The sequence below is a fragment of the Sphaeramia orbicularis genome, chromosome 24, assembly GCF_902148855.1.
Source record: "Sphaeramia orbicularis chromosome 24, fSphaOr1.1, whole genome shotgun sequence".
Lineage (NCBI taxonomy): Eukaryota > Metazoa > Chordata > Actinopteri > Kurtiformes > Apogonidae > Sphaeramia > Sphaeramia orbicularis.
In genome coordinates, this window is record NC_043979.1 from 4,387,372 (window position 1) to 4,407,816 (window position 20,445).

General features: G+C 37.0%; 1 protein-coding gene across 2 annotated transcripts; it reads right to left on the reverse strand.

The window, feature by feature from the left end:
* Nucleotides 1-106: 106 nt before the first annotated feature.
* tube1 (tubulin, epsilon 1) lies at nucleotides 107-20,148 on the reverse strand. Of its 2 annotated transcripts, XM_030127962.1 has the most exons (12): nucleotides 19,992-20,148; nucleotides 19,705-19,778; nucleotides 17,664-17,716; nucleotides 17,505-17,562; nucleotides 17,141-17,256; nucleotides 14,539-14,660; nucleotides 14,115-14,302; nucleotides 12,045-12,217; nucleotides 9,483-9,623; nucleotides 5,001-5,141; nucleotides 3,996-4,170; nucleotides 107-446 (listed from the first exon to the last, which is right to left on the reverse strand). In XM_030127962.1, the coding sequence occupies exons 1-12, from the start codon at nucleotides 20,014-20,016 to the stop codon at nucleotides 288-290; spliced, it is 1,425 nt and encodes a 474-aa protein (XP_029983822.1). In that variant the 5' UTR covers nucleotides 20,017-20,148; the 3' UTR covers nucleotides 107-287. The 2 variants fall into 2 exon arrangements, with proteins under 2 accessions (XP_029983822.1, XP_029983823.1); XM_030127963.1 differs by lacking the exon at nucleotides 19,705-19,778 and having other exon boundaries at nucleotides 110-446.
* Between the last annotated feature and the right edge of the window lie 297 nt (nucleotides 20,149-20,445).

Genomic DNA, 20,445 nt, shown 5'->3' on the forward strand with positions numbered 1-20,445 from the left:
CAGCACATTGACTTATTTTACGTATTCTAATACTACAGATGTCAGGGAGCCGATACAGGCCATACTTTTGATAATATGACGACTCTGTTCAGTTCTTTTACATGTTGTTCCTGTTTATTTTTCAGGCAGAACAAAATTGAAATCAGGTTATAAATCAGGTTCATGATAACAGTTTATATAATTTATAAAACTCTATACAAACCATTTGAGTGTGTTTGAAGCTGTTTTTTTGTTTAAATAATGACACACAGACAGGGGTTGGTTGCGTTGTGTAACAGAGTGGACCTTCATCTAGCGATGCTCAGTCTGGGTGCATCAGGTACCAGGGTCCGCTTGGTGGCATCGAGCTGGTGGTACTCTTCAATCAGGGAGCTGAGAGAGGCCATGGCCTCGGAGAAGAAGCTCTGCTCCATGCCCTCCACATGCAGGTAGTGGTGTAAGTGAGCCTTCCAAACAGAAAACAAAGAATTTATATTTTTGTGTTCATTCTTTAAAGACAGAAATAATACAGATAAAACAACATTCATTTTCTGTAAATATCTGACGCAGGGGTGTCAAACATAGGGCCCATGGGCCAAAACTGGCCCACAAGAATGGACAAAAACTGGCCCATGGGATGAATTTGTGAAATGCAAAAATTATACTGATGATATTTACAATCAAGACTCAAGAGTGTAAAAATCATTTTAGTTCAGGTTCCACATTCAGACCAAGGTGATCACAAGTGGATCAGACCAATAAAATACCATCATAAAAACCTATAAATAATGACAACTACATGTTTACCCCTTTGTTTTTGAAATTTTATAAAAACGTTTATATTTGCACACTATCCTTTCACAAAAAATTTGAATAACCTGAACAAATATGAACACCCTGAAATGTCTAAACAGAAGTAAGTTAAATATGACCAATATTCTGTCTGTGATGAAAAGTTTTGTGTATTTGTAGATCCACTGGTATTTGTATGTTCTAATGCACATGTGAATGAGAAGCTGAGACATAATATTGTTAAAACTAAACTTTTCTCATGACATTTCAGTTTGTTCATGGTTATTCACATTTTTTAAAGGATATTTTGTAGATGTAAACATTTTCATAATATGATTTTACTTTTTTCTCCTTAAAACATAGGGAAAAGTTTGGAGTTGTCACTGGTTACTAATTTACTGGTCTGACCCACTTGAGATCATATTGGGTTGAATGTGGAACCTGAACTAAAATGAGACTGACAACTGCAGTCTAAAAAAAACTTTCTAGTCATTCCTGTTTTTTTGCTGTTTTCTTGGTTTGTACCAAATCAAAAATTCACAACTTTTCCAAATGTAGTTCATTCAGTTTCTTTAAATAGGTCCATGTAAAACTGTCTAAATGTGTAGAAAACAGTTTTTTGTAAGTTTGTCCATCAAAGTGAAAATCCATATTATGTATATTCTAAAATATGTACTGAACATCTAAGAACATATTCATCTATGTAAATGGCCAGGATTTTTCCTGCATAGAGAATTTCAAGGTAGCTCCCCCACAAAGAAATACATTTGCACTGATGCAGAAAAGAGAATTTAAACCTGCCAGGCACCAAAACATTTACAGCAATGATCCCATTTTAAGCCAAGACCTCCAACCAAACGTTGCCATCTGCCTGATCCGTGGAGATAACAACCATCAGTAAATCTGCAATCAGAGTAACTTTGACATAAACTATACTGACTGATTATGTTTACTTGAATAACCAGTTAAATAGTTTTAATGTGATAGGTGTCATTTCATGTCATTATTAGAAAAGGCTTGAGCCGGGTGTATTTAGAATCATTATGGAACCACCTCTGCCTCATTTTACTGTTACTAAAATCACAAAAATTAAAATGAATAATTTGTTAAATATAGAATCTTTCAAAAAAAAAAAAAAAAAAGATAATCTCTAATAGTTTTCATTTTCTTGTAAGTACATGTTGATTCTGTGTAGTATTAATGGTAAAGTAGAATGGTCCGATGTAAAAAAAAAAAAAAAAAAAAAAAAACCTTACTGCCACAAATCTTAATTATTATTTTTTTCTTTACCGTATATTTTTCAAAGGAAAATTATTTGAATTTCCCTGAAAATGTAAGGGATGTTACTCTGCCAATTCATATTGTAGTACACATCTTAGGCTTGTGGGTCTGTCTAGGACCGGGGTGGGCAACCTGTGCCTTGGGCCCATTTCAAGGAGCTCAGCATTTCATTCATTCATTCATTCATCTTCTGAACCGCTTTATCCTCCAGAGGGTCGTGGGGGGGCTGGAGCCTATCCCAGCTATCTATGGGTGAAGGCTCAACACCTATTTAGTTATCTATTTGTATGTATGTATGTATTTATATTGCAGTTGTCAAAATGTTGACTAGTCATCAAATTAATCCATATCTACATTTATATCTATATATGTATGTATGTATGTGTGTGTGTGTTCAATGGTACATGTTTAACACCTAAAACTGGAAGATGTGGAAGACAGATGTAGCTGAGCCCTGTGGAGCCACCTTTAGCTCTTTTTGTGGAGTTGTGATGCTTTGTATTTATTTCCTCTTTATTAAGATATGAAAAGATAGAAAAGGAAAATAAAGAAAACAGTACTGAAACAACATGTGAAAAATCCCAAGTTAATGTTGTTTACAGGTCAGAGTCATCATTTAGTGTGACCTCTGATCCCAAAAAGAGCCCAAACAATAAGACACATGCCACAGTTGTTGAATGAAACCTGTTGTAAAGCAGATTAGTGCAGTTAATCTCATGTTCCGGACAAAAGAATTCAAGACATGTTCATTGCAAAGGGAGGTCACACTACATACTTGACACAGCTCTGTAGAAACTGCCTTTTTAAACAATATGTTTAGTGAGTTTTCAACAAAAAAAATATTATAATATAATTTACCAGAATTCTGCTGAATTCCAATTGTATCTTGATGCAGAGACTGACATGTACGGTTATTAGAACTTTACTAAAGCAGCAAACTTAAGGCCTAAGACTTTTGCAGAGCATTGCATGAAATTTTCCTGTTCTCTCTGAGAAGAAAGAAATTACAGAGCTGGGAAACGGCGGAACAAAAATGTTAAGGTTAAAGGTTCACTCACTTTACTATCCCATAGAGAAATTCACTCCCTGCATTTTAACAGTTCCTGATGCACACACAGCACCTGGTATAAGGGTCAGATATTAGCGTTTGGACTTAGCACAGTAGGAGACACTCAGAGACCGACTCCAGATGTTCATCAGTTCTGGCCAAGCGCACGGACTGAGAATCAACCTATACCATTTTTGAGAACATTTATGAGATATTCTCAGATTCTCAGATATTTTCCGATATTAAAATGATTTTCTCAATAATTTAGATTTTTTAAATTTCAGAAATTAACTTTTTTTCCCCACAAATTTTACTTGCTTCAGGACTCCAAACCCATTTTTATGGGCCAACAGGCCATGAGCTATTGTGAAAGCGCTGGGTCCAGCATCGTCTTCATTAGGGATTTCTTCAAACATCTCTGACAAAACTATGATTCATTTCAAATTTTACACATAGTTTCCTTGGGACAATGTCTACAAAGTTTGGTCACAGACAGTTTTGAGAAAATTAAGAATTAAATTTTTTAAAAATATTTAAAATTTTCCTTTACTCATAATGGTTCATATTTTGATGTATTATAACACAGAAATGGTTAGAGATATCAATATAGTTACTGTTGAGCATTGCATTTAATTAGTTGAATTCTCCTCCAGTGAAAGTACCACCCACTTCTATTGGGAGACTGGTCTCCTGCATCCAGACCACAGGACTCTAACATAGAACAGAACCTGACAACCTCGCAAATTCAGCTGGGTTGCGATTCTTGATAGAACATGACAGGGAGATACAGGGACATTGGTCCTATTTTTTCATTTCCAGACAACTGTAACATCATTACTACAAACCCAGAATTTGACGCTTGTACTTGTTAAAGAGAAATTGTGTAGAACTGCACCTTCTTCCGGTAGAGCTTGGCGAAGCGCTCTCTCAGGTCTACAAACGTGGGCTTCACACATGTGTTGTTGGCCAACGCCAGCAGAGAGTGGGAATGACCGACCGGAGGCACAGAGCACAGACCTGTCTTCCAGCCCTCCTGATTCCATGAGACAAAGGGCAGTGAAGGCCTCAGCCTGGAGGAAACAGACCAAACAGGTCATGAGCTCTTTACCTACACTTTAGTCTGGATACAAACTCTAAGGTTTAAAGGTAAGTCATATTTAAGTTTCAGTAACACTGATGAACTGTATAAAAGAAGATGGAAGACACTGTAATGTCATTCAGTTGTGATCGACTGTTTTGTAGCCTCATGTTCATCATCTTATTCATTCATTAATATATTTAATGAATGAATGACAAAAGTCATACTCAGTGTTTCCAACTCCTTAGTAGAGAAAGTGTCTATAGTCTGTCTTAAAAGTCACTAGAAGTTGCAAAATGACATCATCCCCTAATTTGCATTATAAGAAATTAACATTGCTACCAGTGTTAGCTATCAGCCAAAATGTGGAAATTTGTGTTATAAATATCATATCAACCAAGAACTTTCCACTATCCCTGCATCAGCATTATTTCAATTATAACATGTAACCTACCACCCAGGTTTCAAATAAATCTGACTTTACAACTGGCTGTAAATGTAATGGGAACTGACGGACATACATCGCTGCATCCAAAACAACTGAAATGCCTTTACATGGTGTTGGCAGGAAACATTAGTGTGCTTTCCCCTCCACATGCACAAACATGTGCTCGTACACCAGCTTCTGTTTCAGTTATTCCTGACTACACACCACAGAAAAACAGGTTGTGCAGGGAGGTGAATGGTGCAGTCATGAATCACTGCTGTCAGGGCTGAATGGAGGCACTATTTGGGAGAGAGCCTGAAGGTCATCTTTGGGTCTGACGGGGCCGGTTGACCGGCACTTCAGGCCGAGGCCGAGTGGGAAAGTAGCACTCTCACCTTTCGATGTTCCTACGCAGGTCGGACACCTGCACGTTTCCGCGGACCATGAGGGCACAGGCCAGGTACAGGCTGTGCTTTGGGTCGGCTCGGATCAACTGGTGGTCTTTACTGAAGGCATCGCTGAACATCTGATCCAGTCTGGAAGGAGCAGAAAGAGAAGACAGCTCTGTAGAGGACCTCACAGCAAAACACTAAACAGAGAAAACAAATTTATAGATAAAAGAAATGGAATACATGCTGTGCTACACTTTAAAAGGGATTTCCTCTAATTTCAAGTTGCCTATAGCTTTTCATTTTCTCAAAAATATATCATAACTTCTTCCTGTGGATGAACCGATCTTGAAATTGTTGGTAATGTTTAACCCCTTAACACCTGAATTTATATAAAAGTATTTTAAAAAATAAATTACTGGTGTTTTTGCTTTCAAGCAGATGCTACATCAAGTGTAGATTGTTAATTTGACTATAACACATAAAACAAACGGAAATTTGGGTTTGATGCAAATTTGCGACAGTTGACATCAAGGGGTTCAAATAACAACTGGTCCACGAGCAGATGATAATGATTTGATGATGTAATTGGTTGCTTTGTTTTCTTGTTATGTTGTTAACCACTAGCATGCTAACCGCTAGCACACTAGGGATGAAACAATTACAATATTTTTTTGTGGTTGATTAACTCACATAAAAAATTATGAATGACTTAATTGGCTTTTTTATTTATTTAATGCCACTACTATAGTACAGAAAAAGTGTAAAATTCTTTTAAAGTATACTGCATACACGTACTATAGCTAATGGCAGTTCATCACAGGGTTGACATACAGTGTTTCCAACTCCTCAGTAAGGAAAGTATCTATTGTCTGTCCTAAAAGTCGCTAGAGGACATCATCGCCTAATTTGCATAATTGTAAGTGTGCATGTAAATGTATTGAACGGTGTTGGAGAGAGGAATCACATTGTCTTAGAGACAAAAAGTGAGTATAAAAACACCCTAAATATGTTTAGAACTACAAATGAACTATACTCTGTTAATTCATGTTTTTTTAATGTCCAAATTCAAACTGTCCTCCTTTATCTGGGCTTGGGGACCAGCTTAAGTGACCCAAAAGAGACACTGGCGGAGTTACTTAGGTTAGTTATTTATTTGTTTGTTTAGTTTTCAGGTTCATTTTCTTCAATTTGGTTTGGTTTATAACCTTACGGTCCACATAGGAGCCGACAACAAGTCACAGTAAAACATGAACATTTTGAACCAGAACATTTTTAATTTTCAGTCTACATTAACAATCTAAATGGACCAAAAAGAGACAATAGAGAAAACTGTCAATGTCAGTGGAACTGATTTAGATTCAATGATTTGTTTTAGACAAACAACAATATGTGTTTTCAGGTCAGAGTCTCCAAAAGTCTCCAATAACACCAGAAAAAGGAGATAGATTTGTCACTAGTGATTTTTTTGATAAAGAGTCTCTAGAGGGGTCTGAAAAATCACTAAATATACCAACAAAGTGTCTAAGTGTGAAACACTGACTTTTCCATCTACAGACAGACTGTGGGTTTATACGACTGGGACACAGGAAATCATTTGGTGTCATTTAGAGGAAAAATGTATGTTTTAGTATTTGAGTCACTTTTCAAAAGTTACTAAAAGTCTCCAAACAAATTTTAAATGTAGCTAAATTTATTGCTCTTTGAAAAAAGTTGCCAGGGCAGACTGAAAAGTTGCTAAATCTAGCTACAAAAGTGCCAAGTTGGCATCAATGTCATATAAAGACAAACAACCATTCACTCTCACATTCACACCTATGGGTGATTTAGATCGACCAGTTAATTATTACAGTGAAGGTCCTTGGGTGGTGACATGGAGAGAACACTAACAGAAAGGAACACTAACAGGTTTGTACACTGACAAGTACAAACCTGCTGTGAGGAGACAATTCTCACCACTGCAGCACCGTCCTGATTAAATATGACATTTCTGATCTGTTTTTCTTAGAGTTGAATGGAAGCATTTATCATAGTTATATAAAATAACTGTGGTTAGTGATAATGTGGAGTGATTTCTGTGTGGAGTTTGCATGTTCTCCCTGTGTTTATGTGGGTTCACTTTGGGTACTCCAGCTTCCTCCCACCATCCAAAGACATGCACTGATAGCTTAATTGGTTAATCTAAATTGCCCACAGGTGTGAATGTGACAGTGATTGGTTGTTGGTTTCTATATGTCAGTCCTGTGATGAAGTGGTGACACATCCAGGGTGAACCCCGCCTTCGCCTGAAATGTATTTGGGATAGGCTCCAACACCTCCACGACCCTTTTGAGGACAAAGCGGTTCAGAAGATGAAGGTGTGAATGTGACAACTAGTGCTGACTACTAGCAGGTATGAACTTGACTGAAACTAAATATACTTTAGTTTCCAAACTTAATGTAATTACCTTCTGAGAGGCACACATTTCACAACACAGGCCACACAATTCAGGTAAGACACGTGTAAACCTACTTAATAACACACAGAACTGAAAACAATAGAACTGAATGGAGTGTAGCCGATCTGTGCATCCGTACACTGCAAATTATTTGGTTCTTACCAAGATTAAAAAAAACTTAGATTTAGAAGTGTTAGATAATTTATCTTATTTTAAGAGTTAATTTCTTTTTTTTTATACTTTATTTTGATTTGTTTTATCAACAGACAAACAAAACAACACACAAACTAAAACTGGGGGTCACTGGTTGAACATAAATTTCTTATTTTAAGTGTTCATACATCTGTAGACATGTTTATTTCTAGATTTAACAATCTTAATTCAAGAAATCTTGTCCAGTGAAATTATCTTGCTGCATGGACAGATATTTCCCTTGTTTTGAGTACCTTTTTCCTCAGATTTTGCGTTTTTATCTCGTTTTTAGACACCCCTTTTTTTGCGCTGTACTTGTTACAAAAACACACAGGTGTAATCGGTGTCATTACAAATGGGCACATGCCTTTTAGGTGCACCAGGAATTGTACATGATGGTTTACTGGACTAAAAGGAACACTTTTGCTTGGCATGATTTTTGTGATTATTTTTTATTTTTTTTATTTTACATGTCAAAATGTGTGCTGTGAAAAAAGTCTGCAGTGAAGCTGTTTAATCCATACTGACAAATACAAAATTGCTTTGTTGAAGCAGTAATTTCTAATTTTATGCCCCAGTCGACAGTTTATATCGTCATATAATAAAAAAATTTAACACCCAAATTAATTCACTGAATGATCAATGTTACATCACAAGTAAATGAGTGAAATGATTGCTTTCAAAACAGATTTAATCTATAAACAACTCACTTATAAGACTTAACTCTTTCGGTGCCAGACAGTTAAGGGGCTAATAAGCCTTAAAAGCCTTAAAAGTGCCACAGAATTTTTCAGTATTTCGCGTCGTTTTTATAATATTTGAAGAATCCTGCAGGAAACCGCTCTGTAACATCCGGCGTGTTCTCCAAAGCCGATCTGATCGGCCCGCGGCACTTCAAAGGTCGTATTCGTAAAGCCGATTTAATCGGCCCATGGCACTGAAAGAGTTAAGAATTATTTTCTCAATATGTAGGATGAAATGCTTACGCCGTTGAATAGAAATAAAGCTCTATGTTTGGTATTGTATCTTCAAACCATGCCTTTGCTACGTCACTTATAACAAATGTAATGTTCACACCTATTTTCCTTTGTGACATTTGTTATATGCTTGCTCAATACATAACGTCTCCACTTAAATGGCGGTGCAGACACTTAAGGCACTAACCTACGTAAGATTGGGGGCAAAGGGGGCAATGCTACAGAAAGATTAATTTTAACCTTTATTTATCCAGGGAGGTTCTGCTGAGGAGGCAAGATATTTTTTAAGGAACACTGTGCTGTGCATTCATACAGTCGCAGACTTTTACATCTGGGAGTACAAACGGCACCCCTGTTGACCAATGAGCAGCTCCGATGGAGCGGAGGAGGCCGGCGTGGCTCACACAAGGCCACTTTCATGGCAGCTGTTGTTGGGCAGGATGTGGGTGGGTGTCTTGGTGCTTGGTTTGGTTTGGTGGATCAAATGGAGCTTTTCCTGCCACAGGCCTGAAGGTCTAGAGCTGAACATTCTAGTATTTATGACTGAACTGCAAAAATTAAATTCCTGATACAAGTTGATGTTTATTTTTTTATTTTCAATCACCCAAATTCCACACTAACAAAAGTAGTTACGTACACAGGTACCGTTCATTTCACTCTTCCCACTCTGTAATATGTTTAGTCCCGGTCACATTTCAGTAGCTTTGTAAATCAGTCAGTTTTACAGTTTTACTTGATGACCTCATCACTGAAAAGGTTTCCCTCTTCGCACATGGAGATGATGAGTGGCAGAAAGATGATATGAGTGCAACACTTAGAACTCCGCAGGGGTCAAAACAACTGGGAGGTTAAAATAGCAGCACAGAGACATGACAACCGACCTTCTGCTGAGGACGCTGACATCGGCCAGAGTGTACAGAGGGGTGAGGCTGGGCACCAGGTAGTGGAGCCGAGGGAAAGGCACCAGGTTCATGGCGATCTCATTCAGATCCATGTTGAGGGAGCCTTCAAAACGGGCAGAGCTACGGGAAGACAGAAACAACAGGGGCATTTAGAAAGGAACACTGTGGGCTGTGACTTAGCAGGAAAAGGCACCTTCTCACTTCACAAACACATCATTACTGCACTGACTGTTTTGTTCAGACTCAAGAGGTTAAACACAGTGCACTGCAAAAAATCTAAATCTTACCAAGTGTATTTTTCTCATTTCTTGTCCAAATATCTTATCACACTTAAAATAAGACAGAATCACCTAAAGAGGGACTTTTCAGTGAGATATAAAAACTTATTTTAGATAATAGATCTTGAGAATCTTATTTGAAGAAATCTTACCAAGATAATTTTCCACTTGTTCTATTGGCAGATTTTTTTGCTTGAATTAAGCAAAAAAATCTTGAATTAAGCAAAAAATCGGCCAAAGGAACAAGTGAAAAAAATCTTGGTAAGATTTCTTGAAATAATATTTTCAAGATCTATCATCTAAAAATAAGTTCTTTTATCTCCCTGAAAAGTTACTCTTTAGGTGATTATGTCTTATTACCTCCGCCAGGAGGTATTGTGATCATTTTGCTTTGTGTGTTTGTTTGTTTGTTAGCAACTTTGCGGCAAAACTATTACAACCATCTTTACCAAATTTTACCCACAGATAGGCCTAGGCCCTGGGACGAATCCATTAAATTTTGGGCCAAGTAGGCCAAAGTTCAAGGTCACAGCAAGGTCACAAAATCTACAATTTTCCTATCTCTCATCATTGAGCAATTTTCGAAAATTCATAAAATATTCAAAACGACTCCGATTAGCCTCCAATTTGACACATCTGTAGCTTATAACAATATCTTGTATCTGGCACTAAATTGTCCACATCCACTGTGGAATGTGGACTCTGTGGACATTTACATTTAACATTGAAAATCCCATTTACCACACATTTTTCATTATAACTCAACAAATACTGATTGGAATTTAATATAATTTGACATACACATGACTGGTACCAAGCTTCAACTTTTTCTGCTGTATGGAACAACCTTGAAACTGTTTAATTTAAAAAGAAATCGCTGATCCAAACATGCACACTATTCGGGGTGCTTGGCGGAGGTTTGCGTTCTCTGAACACTTGTTTTAAATGTGATGAGATATTTTCACTACAAATGAGAAAAATACACTTGTAAGATTTAGATTTTTTGCAGTGTATGTGGAAAATGTGCTGCCATCCTGACCCTGTACCACACCCTCAGCTGGCTGAAAAAGCAGCTTTTTAGTAGAAGCTTCTTTTAGGAATTCTGATCAGTGCAGTCAACCCTTTCGCACCTGAGAACAAGGTTTAAAAGCCTCCTTTCTACACCACTAAAATCAGATTTCTAAATTTACTTCAAAAAGCTGGTTCCACTGTAATGTTTAACTGTCTGTGCTGGTTTATAGAGACATTATTTATATGAATGCGTCATCAGAGTTTACAGGTCCTTCATACCGGATATTACGGCACTCTTAGGTTTGTTACAGGCCTCAGAGCTCGCACTCATCACTGTGTTTTATAGGCTTGATCTGGATGGACAGATATTTTTACACACAGACTGAAACATTGATAATCTTTTATTTATAAATGTATTTTATTTCTGTTTTCCCTCATATTTACCTGACTATATCTCTTGAAATAACTTCAATAATCACAGTCTTCAATCCCACAATCTGTTATCTCTGTGTTCCAAAAGTCAGAACCAAACTGGGAAAGAAAGCTTTTACATGTTCTGGTTCCACTGAACAGTTTAGAACCTACAGAAGGAGATAAAACTGAAGGAACTGGTCTTTTTAAATACATTCAAAGTCATTTTAACTGAATAGAAAAAAGGATGAATCTGGATGTAAATGATTTTATAACTGATTGAATAGGGTTATGCTTTGAGATGTTTTAAGGAACATTGTTGTTTTACTTTTAGTACCTTTTAAATTAACAATGGTGTTTTATACGTCTGCTTTTAGTTTAGTGTTTCATATATGGTTTTAGAACTTATGGTTTTAGAGTTTATATGTGTTTTATGTACATTTTTAGTGTGGATGTATAGCTGAAATTTCTACTTTCTGTACATTTGGCTGCTGCTGTTGTGCTCAGGACCATTTTTAATCTCAACGAGTCATTTTTATCAACTTAACTCATAAAGATCCCATCAATGATTCTCCAGAACTGGAAGCTTGATACGGTTGTTGTTATTATTATTATTATTATTATTATTATTATTATTATATATTATGAAGAAGGAGAAGAAAACAAAATAAAAGAAAAAGAAGAAAAAAAAAGAAAAAGAATTCAATGTCACGACAAATGAAATAAAATAAAAGAAATTACAGATGTGTCGATCCGGCAGCAGTATGTCCAGTAATAAAGTGAACAGTCAGACACAGACAGATAGATGGGAACAGTATTAGAGTAAACGTTCCTAATGTACCTGGTGATGTTGAGCAGCAGGTTCGCCACAATGTTATTCATAGCATCAAAGGGCTTCTCAGCTCCACTAACACCTCCTCGTCCAGAGATGATGCTGCTGTCTGTCTTAATCACAGACCCTGCCTTCCCGCTGTAAGACATGTGTTTGATCTTGTTCACTATGTCGACCAGTGACTGTAGGAGCAGAGAAGGGGGACAGAGCCTAGTTATCATCAATGAGTTCTGTCCTGTGCACACAAATACGAATGACAGATAAATGGAAGTCACTTTCAAAAAGGTCAGATCTGGTTTTCTTTTTTTCTTTTTAACCTCTGCCAAGGAACAGCGGAGGTTATGCTTACCTCCACCAGGATGTGTGTTTGCGTGCGTGCATGTTTGTTTGTTTGTTAGCAAGATAACTGAAAAAGTTATGGACGGATTTTCATGAAATTTTCAGGAAATGTTGATACTGGCACAAGGAAGAAATTATTAAATTTTAGTTGTGATGGGGGGGCAGATCTGTCTTGGTGGAGGTCTGCGCTCTCTGAGTGCTTTTCTTGTGTTTTCATTGGGGTTTGTTTGTTTGTTTGTCTGTTAGCAAGATAACTCAAAACGTTATGGAAGGATTTTGATGAAATTTTCAGGAAATGTTGATACTGGCACAAGGAAGAAATGATTAAATTTTAGTGGTGATGGGGGGGCTGATCTGCCTTGGCGGAGGTCTGCGCTCTCTGAGTGCTTTTCTTGTTTCATCTAGGTTTGTCTGTTTGTTTGTGTGTTGGGGGGGGGGGGGGGGGGGGGGGGTTGGTTTGTTTGTTTGTCTGTCTGTTTGCAAGATAACTCAAAACGTTATGGAAGGATTTTGATGAAATTTTCAGGAAATGTTGATACTGGCACAAGGAACAAAGGATGAATTTTGCTAGTGATGGGGGTGGGGTGGGGTGGGGGGTGATCTGTCTTGGCGGAGGTCTGCGCTCTCCAAGTGCTTTTCTAGTTCTTTCTTTTTTTTTTAACCCGCTACCACCTCTCTTCAGAGGACAACTTTATTTTCAATTACAGCTTGTGTTTAAGTAACAGTCTCAAACTTTATATTCACATGTTCATCCATTCCTTGCTTGTATACATACACATAGAGAGAGGGCTCATATAGAGGAAAGTGTACAGGGACAGGACGAGACAAGACAGTGGGACAAACCAGACATAAGACAAGACAGTGGGACAAGAGGTGAAAACATAACCAAACATGTGAAAGACATGAGAACAAGTAGGACAAGACAAAAACAGATACTGATTACATATTCGTCATGGTAGATTGGTGTGTGTGTGTGTGAGGAGAGGGGACCAAACAGAGAGGGGCTCTACAGCTGGGTGTTGCGTGGTGGTGGTTCGGTTTAGGTCAGTGTTTTTCGACCTTGGGGTTGGGACCCCACGTAGGGTCGCCTGGAATTCAAATGGGTCGCCTGAAAATTCTCGTAATTGATTAAAAAAAAAAAAAAAAAAAAATTATAAAAAACATATAGTGAGTTGAGAGAGACGATCCCAAATCATAAAAGACATGACAAACTGTGAAGCTGAAACTGAAGCACTGTGGTTCTGTTTATCTTTCAAATGTTCATTGTGGTCAGTTTCAGATGCTGCAGCTCTTTCATAATTCACAGTTTGAGTTCTTGTTTGTTCAGTATTAATTGTCAGCCTTGTAAATCCAAGCTGGACTGACTGTACATATCCTGACCAAGGAAAATAAAGTTCTCACTTTGTGCAGTAATCTACACCTGGCTTTTCTGCCTCTGTCCAGAATAATATACATTATATAGACTAAATGTCATCTAAAATTAACATTTATCTGCAACATAGTATAGCAAACTATCACATGATATGATCAAAAACAAACACATTAAAAAAAAATAAAAATAAAAGTCTCCGTTTTGAATGTCTGGGGTCGCTAGAAATGTGTGATGTTAAAATGGGGTCATGAGCCAAAAAAGGTTGGAAACCACTGGTTTAGGTTTTCCAGTGAAAGGTGTTCTAAAAGGGGGAGGAGAGAAAGAGAGAGCGAAGAGGGGAGAGAAGGGGAGAAGAAAGTGGCGAAGACCTGGTTTTCAACAGGTAGCACACAGTCTGCGTGCTCTGTGAGTTCTCTCATGGCCAGGACGCTGTTGTACGGAGATGTGATGACGTCGTCCTCTGCAGACGGATAGATGGATGTGACGATTCGACACACCTCAGGGAACTCTTCTTCAAGCAGGCCCAGCACTCTGGTCCCCAGGCCTGAGCCCGTACCTTGAGTAAAAGGAAAAGGCTGTATGAATAAAACTATCTACTTCTTTGTATGTGCAACTTTCTTAATTTAACACTATAACAACTAAGCTTCGTACATAATTACTGTAACAAATGCCTAAAATACAGGTTTGTGTGATGTCTGATCCATTGTTCAAATAAGCTTTTGTCCAGGGAATGGAATGATAACTATCTGTAATGTTGATGTTGGGTGTTGTCACAGTGTTTTTGGGCCTCACCTCCTCCCATAGAGTGAATGAGAAAGAAGCATTGCAAACAGTCACAGTGCTCAGCTGCTTTCCTCAGCTTCTCCACGATCTGCTCCCTATAGGCTGAGCCATACATCATGTGACCAACAGCCCTGGCCAAAAAAAACAAAAAAAACAACAACAACACACAACAGGATTTTAAAAACATCAGCTGAGGTGAAAATAAAATGGGCCACGGGTACAGTATGTTTATTTGTGGTTCATATGTAAGGTTATACATCCTTGAATTCATAGATTACAGTCCCATTTGTTCCATTAGTACCTTCACACCAGGTGGTTAAATAGATAAATACATGATACAGCAACAGTGCATTTTTCACTCTTATTTTCAACAGACTTAAGCACTGCAGCGCAGAGTTTTACCTTGTTTTCAAAGAACTTACAGTAGATGGTATTTGGGTTCTAGAATTTTCCCTGAGTTTGTGAAAAACTTTGGTGCTTGGCTGTGGAGCTTTGTGATCCTTCGACCAGACAAAGTATCTCTTTCTATAATACATGTATAATTTTATTTTATTTTGGACCAGTTTTAGTATCTTATATGTGAACAAAAATTTGGAAAACCATCCAAAACATCTACAAAGTGTCCTGAGGACTGACTCCAATCACACACTTTTATTTTTTAATTCACTGAAAGGATTGCCCCTTGAGATATAGCATGTCATTTGAAATCACAATTACAAAGAACAAATACAAATTCAGACAAAACAGTAATACATAAAATGCATTGCAACTACACAAATACATTTAGTTTGTCACCAGCTTCCACCCACTACCCCAAACCTCAAACAGCAAACTGATAAGTAAAAATAAATGAATACTGAAAACTTTAATTAGAAAAGACAGAGTTCAACAATTGCATCAAAGTTGTTTATCTCCAGAATTATTTTACTTGGATTTGGCTCTGGTGGTTGTTGAGATAAAGGCAGTGCCAAAGAGAAATTTTATGGGGAAATAACAGTGCCTGCACATTTTCATCAACAAAAAAGTAAATCATATCAAACTTCAGTTGAATTACGGTTGACTAACTCAAGGACCATATGGTGCTTTTCCACTGCATCAGCTTGATTCGACTCCAACTTCTGCATCTGGTTCTTTGTTTTTCATTCATATTGTGACGCACATGACGCCGGGATCAATACAAACAACATGGAGTGTAGCTCAGAAGAGACGAGGACAAAAAGGCAGAAAATGTCTATATGTTGACTTTTCTACACTGGAACCATCACTTACTTCTTTAAACTTTGAAGCTTTAACGCAAACATTAAGAATATATGTCTATCTTATCTATATATATCCAACTGAAAAAAGTTGGATGTCAGTTCCATGTTCAGTTGTTAGTGAGTTGGATCCAAATGTGTTGAAGACTGTAGAGCACATGTTTTTTGTAGATGTAATTTGACTTGTTTGTTGTTGGTTGTATTAATAGATATATTTATATGTACTTTTATACTGTTGTTATTACCCTGCCTCCGAAGGGGAGGCAAGGGGTATTGTGTTTGGTTTGGTTTGTTTGTTTCTATGTTTGCTAACACTTTAGCAGCAAAACTATAGGTTAAATTCAAACCAAATTGGGTTTATAGAATGCCAGTAACCCAGAATATATCTGATTACATTTTAGGAAAAGTAGGTCAAAGGTCAAATGTTTTTTTTTTTTTTATGAATTTTTCAAATCTTTTTTTTTTTTCCCCATTTACTTATAATGGGTGAAATTTCAAATGTCTATAAAAAGATCAATTTCGTTTCAATTTACTTCAAACTTGGCACATATATAAAGTAATGTTGTTTATATCTATAGATATTTTTATATAAACTATTATACTTTTATTGTTTTTAATTCTACATAGATATTTTTTATATATCCTTTTACTTTCATACTTTTTGTTTCAGCTGGTTCTGGAATAAAGGACAAGTTCTTTGTCATTTTTAGGCATGTCTTTTTCACATTTCTCTATTTTTTTCATCTATACAAATAATTGTTTCATCAAATCAAATCAAATAATCAATATATCAATCAGTTACAAAAATATAGATAGCAACAGTTCTAAAGCAGTTTACGGCACAAAAACAAGTTATTTAAATTTACAATAAAGGTTTCTCCATTTACAGTTCCAACACATTTTAGAGGCTGCACATGACCATATTAAAGTGGATATGTACAGTAGACATAGTGGATTAAACATCACTCACTCACCACACTTTTCTCATAACAGCTGTTGTCTATTAAGCTGCTAATTCCTCCCCAGCATTTCACCAGGCATTGTGCCAGAGAAGCACATACACTGGTATTATTTTCTGCAGTGGCTGTCTGAATTCCCTCTTCAGGTTTTATTTGGCCCACCAGTAATTATTTAACAGATTAGGAGACATTAAAATAAAACAATCTGTAGTTTAGGATTCTAATCATGTAGTGTAATTATAATAGGAGGAATGTGGTTCTATACATTATTTCAGAAAAATGGTTACTAAACACCTCGTGAGCAGTTTAATAACAACATGTGAATGTGTTTTGCAATATTTTCCTGGAGCCATGTGTTCTTGTAACCCGGTGTCCTGTGGAGATTGTGTCTCTCACCAGTTGTTGCCTGAACCTGAGACGTCTGTGAGGAGTTGCGTGCTGTCAAACACTTCCCTGAGCGGACCCTGTAGGATCTCTTTGACCACACCCTCCTCCATGTCCACGAGTACCGCCTGTAGATTCACAAACGTGACCATGAGAACAGCTCAGACATGTCCCTGTTATTATAGGATTTGTAACCTTAACCAGAGGACCTCAACCTTAACCTCAGCCATCCATTACCCACAATCAAACACTCACACTGACCCTGACTTTCACAGAAACCATTAGAACTGCAAAGGCTACAATCTAAAAAAAAAAACAAACAAAAAAAAAAAACAATCAACTTTCTCAAACTCCTCTGATGTTACGAAGAACTTACTCTGGCCTTCAGATGTTGGATTCTCCCACCAACACCAACTGCTCCTCCATCACTTTTCCTGCAAAACAACATGACATTACAGACACAAGACAGTTTTAGAGCAGCACGGGTGACACGCTTCAAGTTTGAGCCTATGTGTTTTTGAAAACAGGCGATTACCTTGAATCCACATTTCGGAAGAAACTACTGAGAGCCTCATCGTATAGTCCCTTCTGAATAACAGACAAGTGTAAGATATCAGTGATGATCATGGATAGGACTGTGATGACTGCCTTGTCATAATTATTGGAACTAATTAGAATCTACTTTGTCAAATGTGATAATTGTCTCCATTCAGGAGTACAAAGCAGCTGAATGACACACACAGAAATGTCATATTTCAATACTATTTTTATATCATTAACCCCTGGACATCCACCGGATCACTGGCGATCCCTCTAAGCATAATCATAGACACCCCCACAATGTTGATTAAGTCATAAACATATTACTTGTGCCAGAATAGGCATGTTATACTGCAGTGGTTCCCAACCTTTTTTTTGTTTGTGACCCCATTTAACATCACAAATTTCTAGCGACCCCAGACATTCAAAACGGAGACTTTTTTTTTTTTTTGCTAAAATTTTTTTGTTTTGATCATGTAATAGTTTGCAAAACTATATTGCCAAAAAAAAAAAAAAAATTAGATAACATTATAGGCTATATAATGTATATTATTATGGATGGAGGCAGAAAAGCCAGGTGTAGATTACTGCACAAAGGGAGAATTGGATTTTCCTTGGTCAGGATATGTACAGTCAGTCCAGCTTGGATTTACAAGGCTGACAATTAATACTGAACAAACAAGAACTCAAACTATGAATTATGAAAGTGCTGCAGCATCTAAAACTGACCACAATGAACATTTGACAGATAAACAGTACCACAGTGCTGCAGTTTCAGCTTCACAGTTTGTCATGTCTTTTATGTATTGGGATTGTCTCTCTCAACTTACCATATATTTTTTATCAGTAAGTTTTTTGTTTTTTTTTCCAATCAATTACTAGAAATTTCAGGCGACCCCATTTGAATTCCAGGCAACCCCATATGGGGTCCTGACCCCAAGGTTGAAAAGCACTGTTATACTGCATATACATGCTATCATTAGGAGGCTTAGATTCTCCATATTTTTGCTATTTAGGTATTTTTATGGAAATCATGAGTAATAAGAAACAATTCATCATAAAGTCACAACATGTGAAACATGATTATTCATGTTCCTTTAGTCCAGGAATGGTCAGTTATGATTTAAGGAGGTCCAAATAGAGAAAAGTTCCTTGAGTATAGGTCCACAGCATCATTATGTTTAATCTACACTATAATTTATTTCTGCATTAATGAATTTATATATATAATGAAGTAACATTGTCTTTGTATCAACATTGTTCACACAGCACTTCAAACATGCTATATGAAGGAAAACAAAACAGAATAGAAGATACTTTATTCTTCTATTCTATTCTTCTATTCTGTATTGAAGCCACTGATGTCCAGTTTTTGATTATAAGGCAGAACAGAAATATATTTTTACTTATGTGTTCAATATCAATAAATGGCTCTTCGTTGGGTATAGTGATATGAAGAAATCCTAGTCTCATACTATGCTTGAGGCAAAAAAAAGACCAGATCAAGACAATTTAATCCTTGATCACATATTATTTGTATGCTTCACTTGAGCTTTCATGAAATCATCATTCAACTAATTTACCAATTACTTAACATGTATAGCTTTTACATCAATTTTCAGCAGTAACAACAACCAAGTGAGTGAGGACTACAGGATTAGAAACAGTCCATGATTTTCACTTAGACAGTTTTGTGATTTGTAATATGACCAAGGGACCACGAATAATCATATGTCTCATATGTGTTGACTTTATGATTGTGTTTCAGTGTTCATGATTTCCATAATACCCAAATAGCAAAAATATTGAGAATCTAAGGCTTCTAATTACATGAAGCATTCCTGTACTGGCACAAGTAATATGTTATTGACTTAATCACAATTTCCTCTGAGATTAATAAGGTATTCTGAATCTGAATTTAATTACAAAATTGAGTGATTACTCGTTTAGTAATGTAGGCAGTGCTAACTTTTCTACACCTACCCAGTGGATGAACTACCGTCACAGTGTAGGTTTGATTAGTTTTCTTTACTTACTTTATTGACATGTGCATGTTCTCTTAAAGCCAGATCCCAAAACCTGCAGCCAACCTGGTTACCACACTGTCCAACTGCACAACACGGATTCAAGGTTTAGTCAGTGAGGTTGAAAAGAACGTTTTTAGTTGTTCACAGTTAACAGACTGATGTCAGGTCGCAATAAGTCGTTAAATAAAGAAGGTTCCGTACATTAATGAATTTCATCTTACATCCCTTCCAGCTGTTAGCCCTTTGACACTGTTAGCTAACGAACGTTTAGCGTTATTTCAGAGAATTAAACTCACCCTGGACTACGACAGACTGTGTCATGTCAGCAGACACTCACAGAAGCCCGTTACGGCACAGCACTAAGTCATAGTTATTGTTAAAATGCACTAATACGGCTTCTGAAAACACTAAGTCATGGGTTTTGAACGCTTTGGAGACTCGCGCCTCAGCAGTGTTTGGTCGAGTGCTGATGACGTATTACCATGGAAACGACGTACGTGACTGTGCAATACGTATTGCGTAGCCCCAATGGCGCTCAAACCAAAATCTACACCAGACATTACCATATAAATACTGTATTACAAACAAAATTAGAATTATACATCTCAAGATTTTACACAACGTATATCCCTCCAACACTATTTTGTCTCGATTTTCTGACGTGGAAGAAATATGTAACTTTTGTCATTTTTGCTCTGAAACCACTCTACACTTATTCTTTCTGTGTGAACACTCCTCTAATTTCTGGTC

What these genes read in the sequence shown, in the direction of transcription:
- tube1 (XM_030127962.1), bottom strand. Translation starts at nt 20,016, where the DNA reads ATGACACAGTCTGTCGTAGTCCAGG. An exon ending in CTGCTGCTCAACATCACCAG is followed by an intron (nt 9,624 to 12,044) that starts GTACATTAGGAA and finishes GTCTTCCCGTAG; the next exon opens with CTCTGCCCGTTTTGAAGGCT. An exon ending in CCAAGCTCTACCGGAAGAAG is followed by an intron (nt 447 to 3,995) that starts GTGCAGTTCTAC and finishes TCTGTTTGGAAG; the next exon opens with GCTCACTTACACCACTACCT.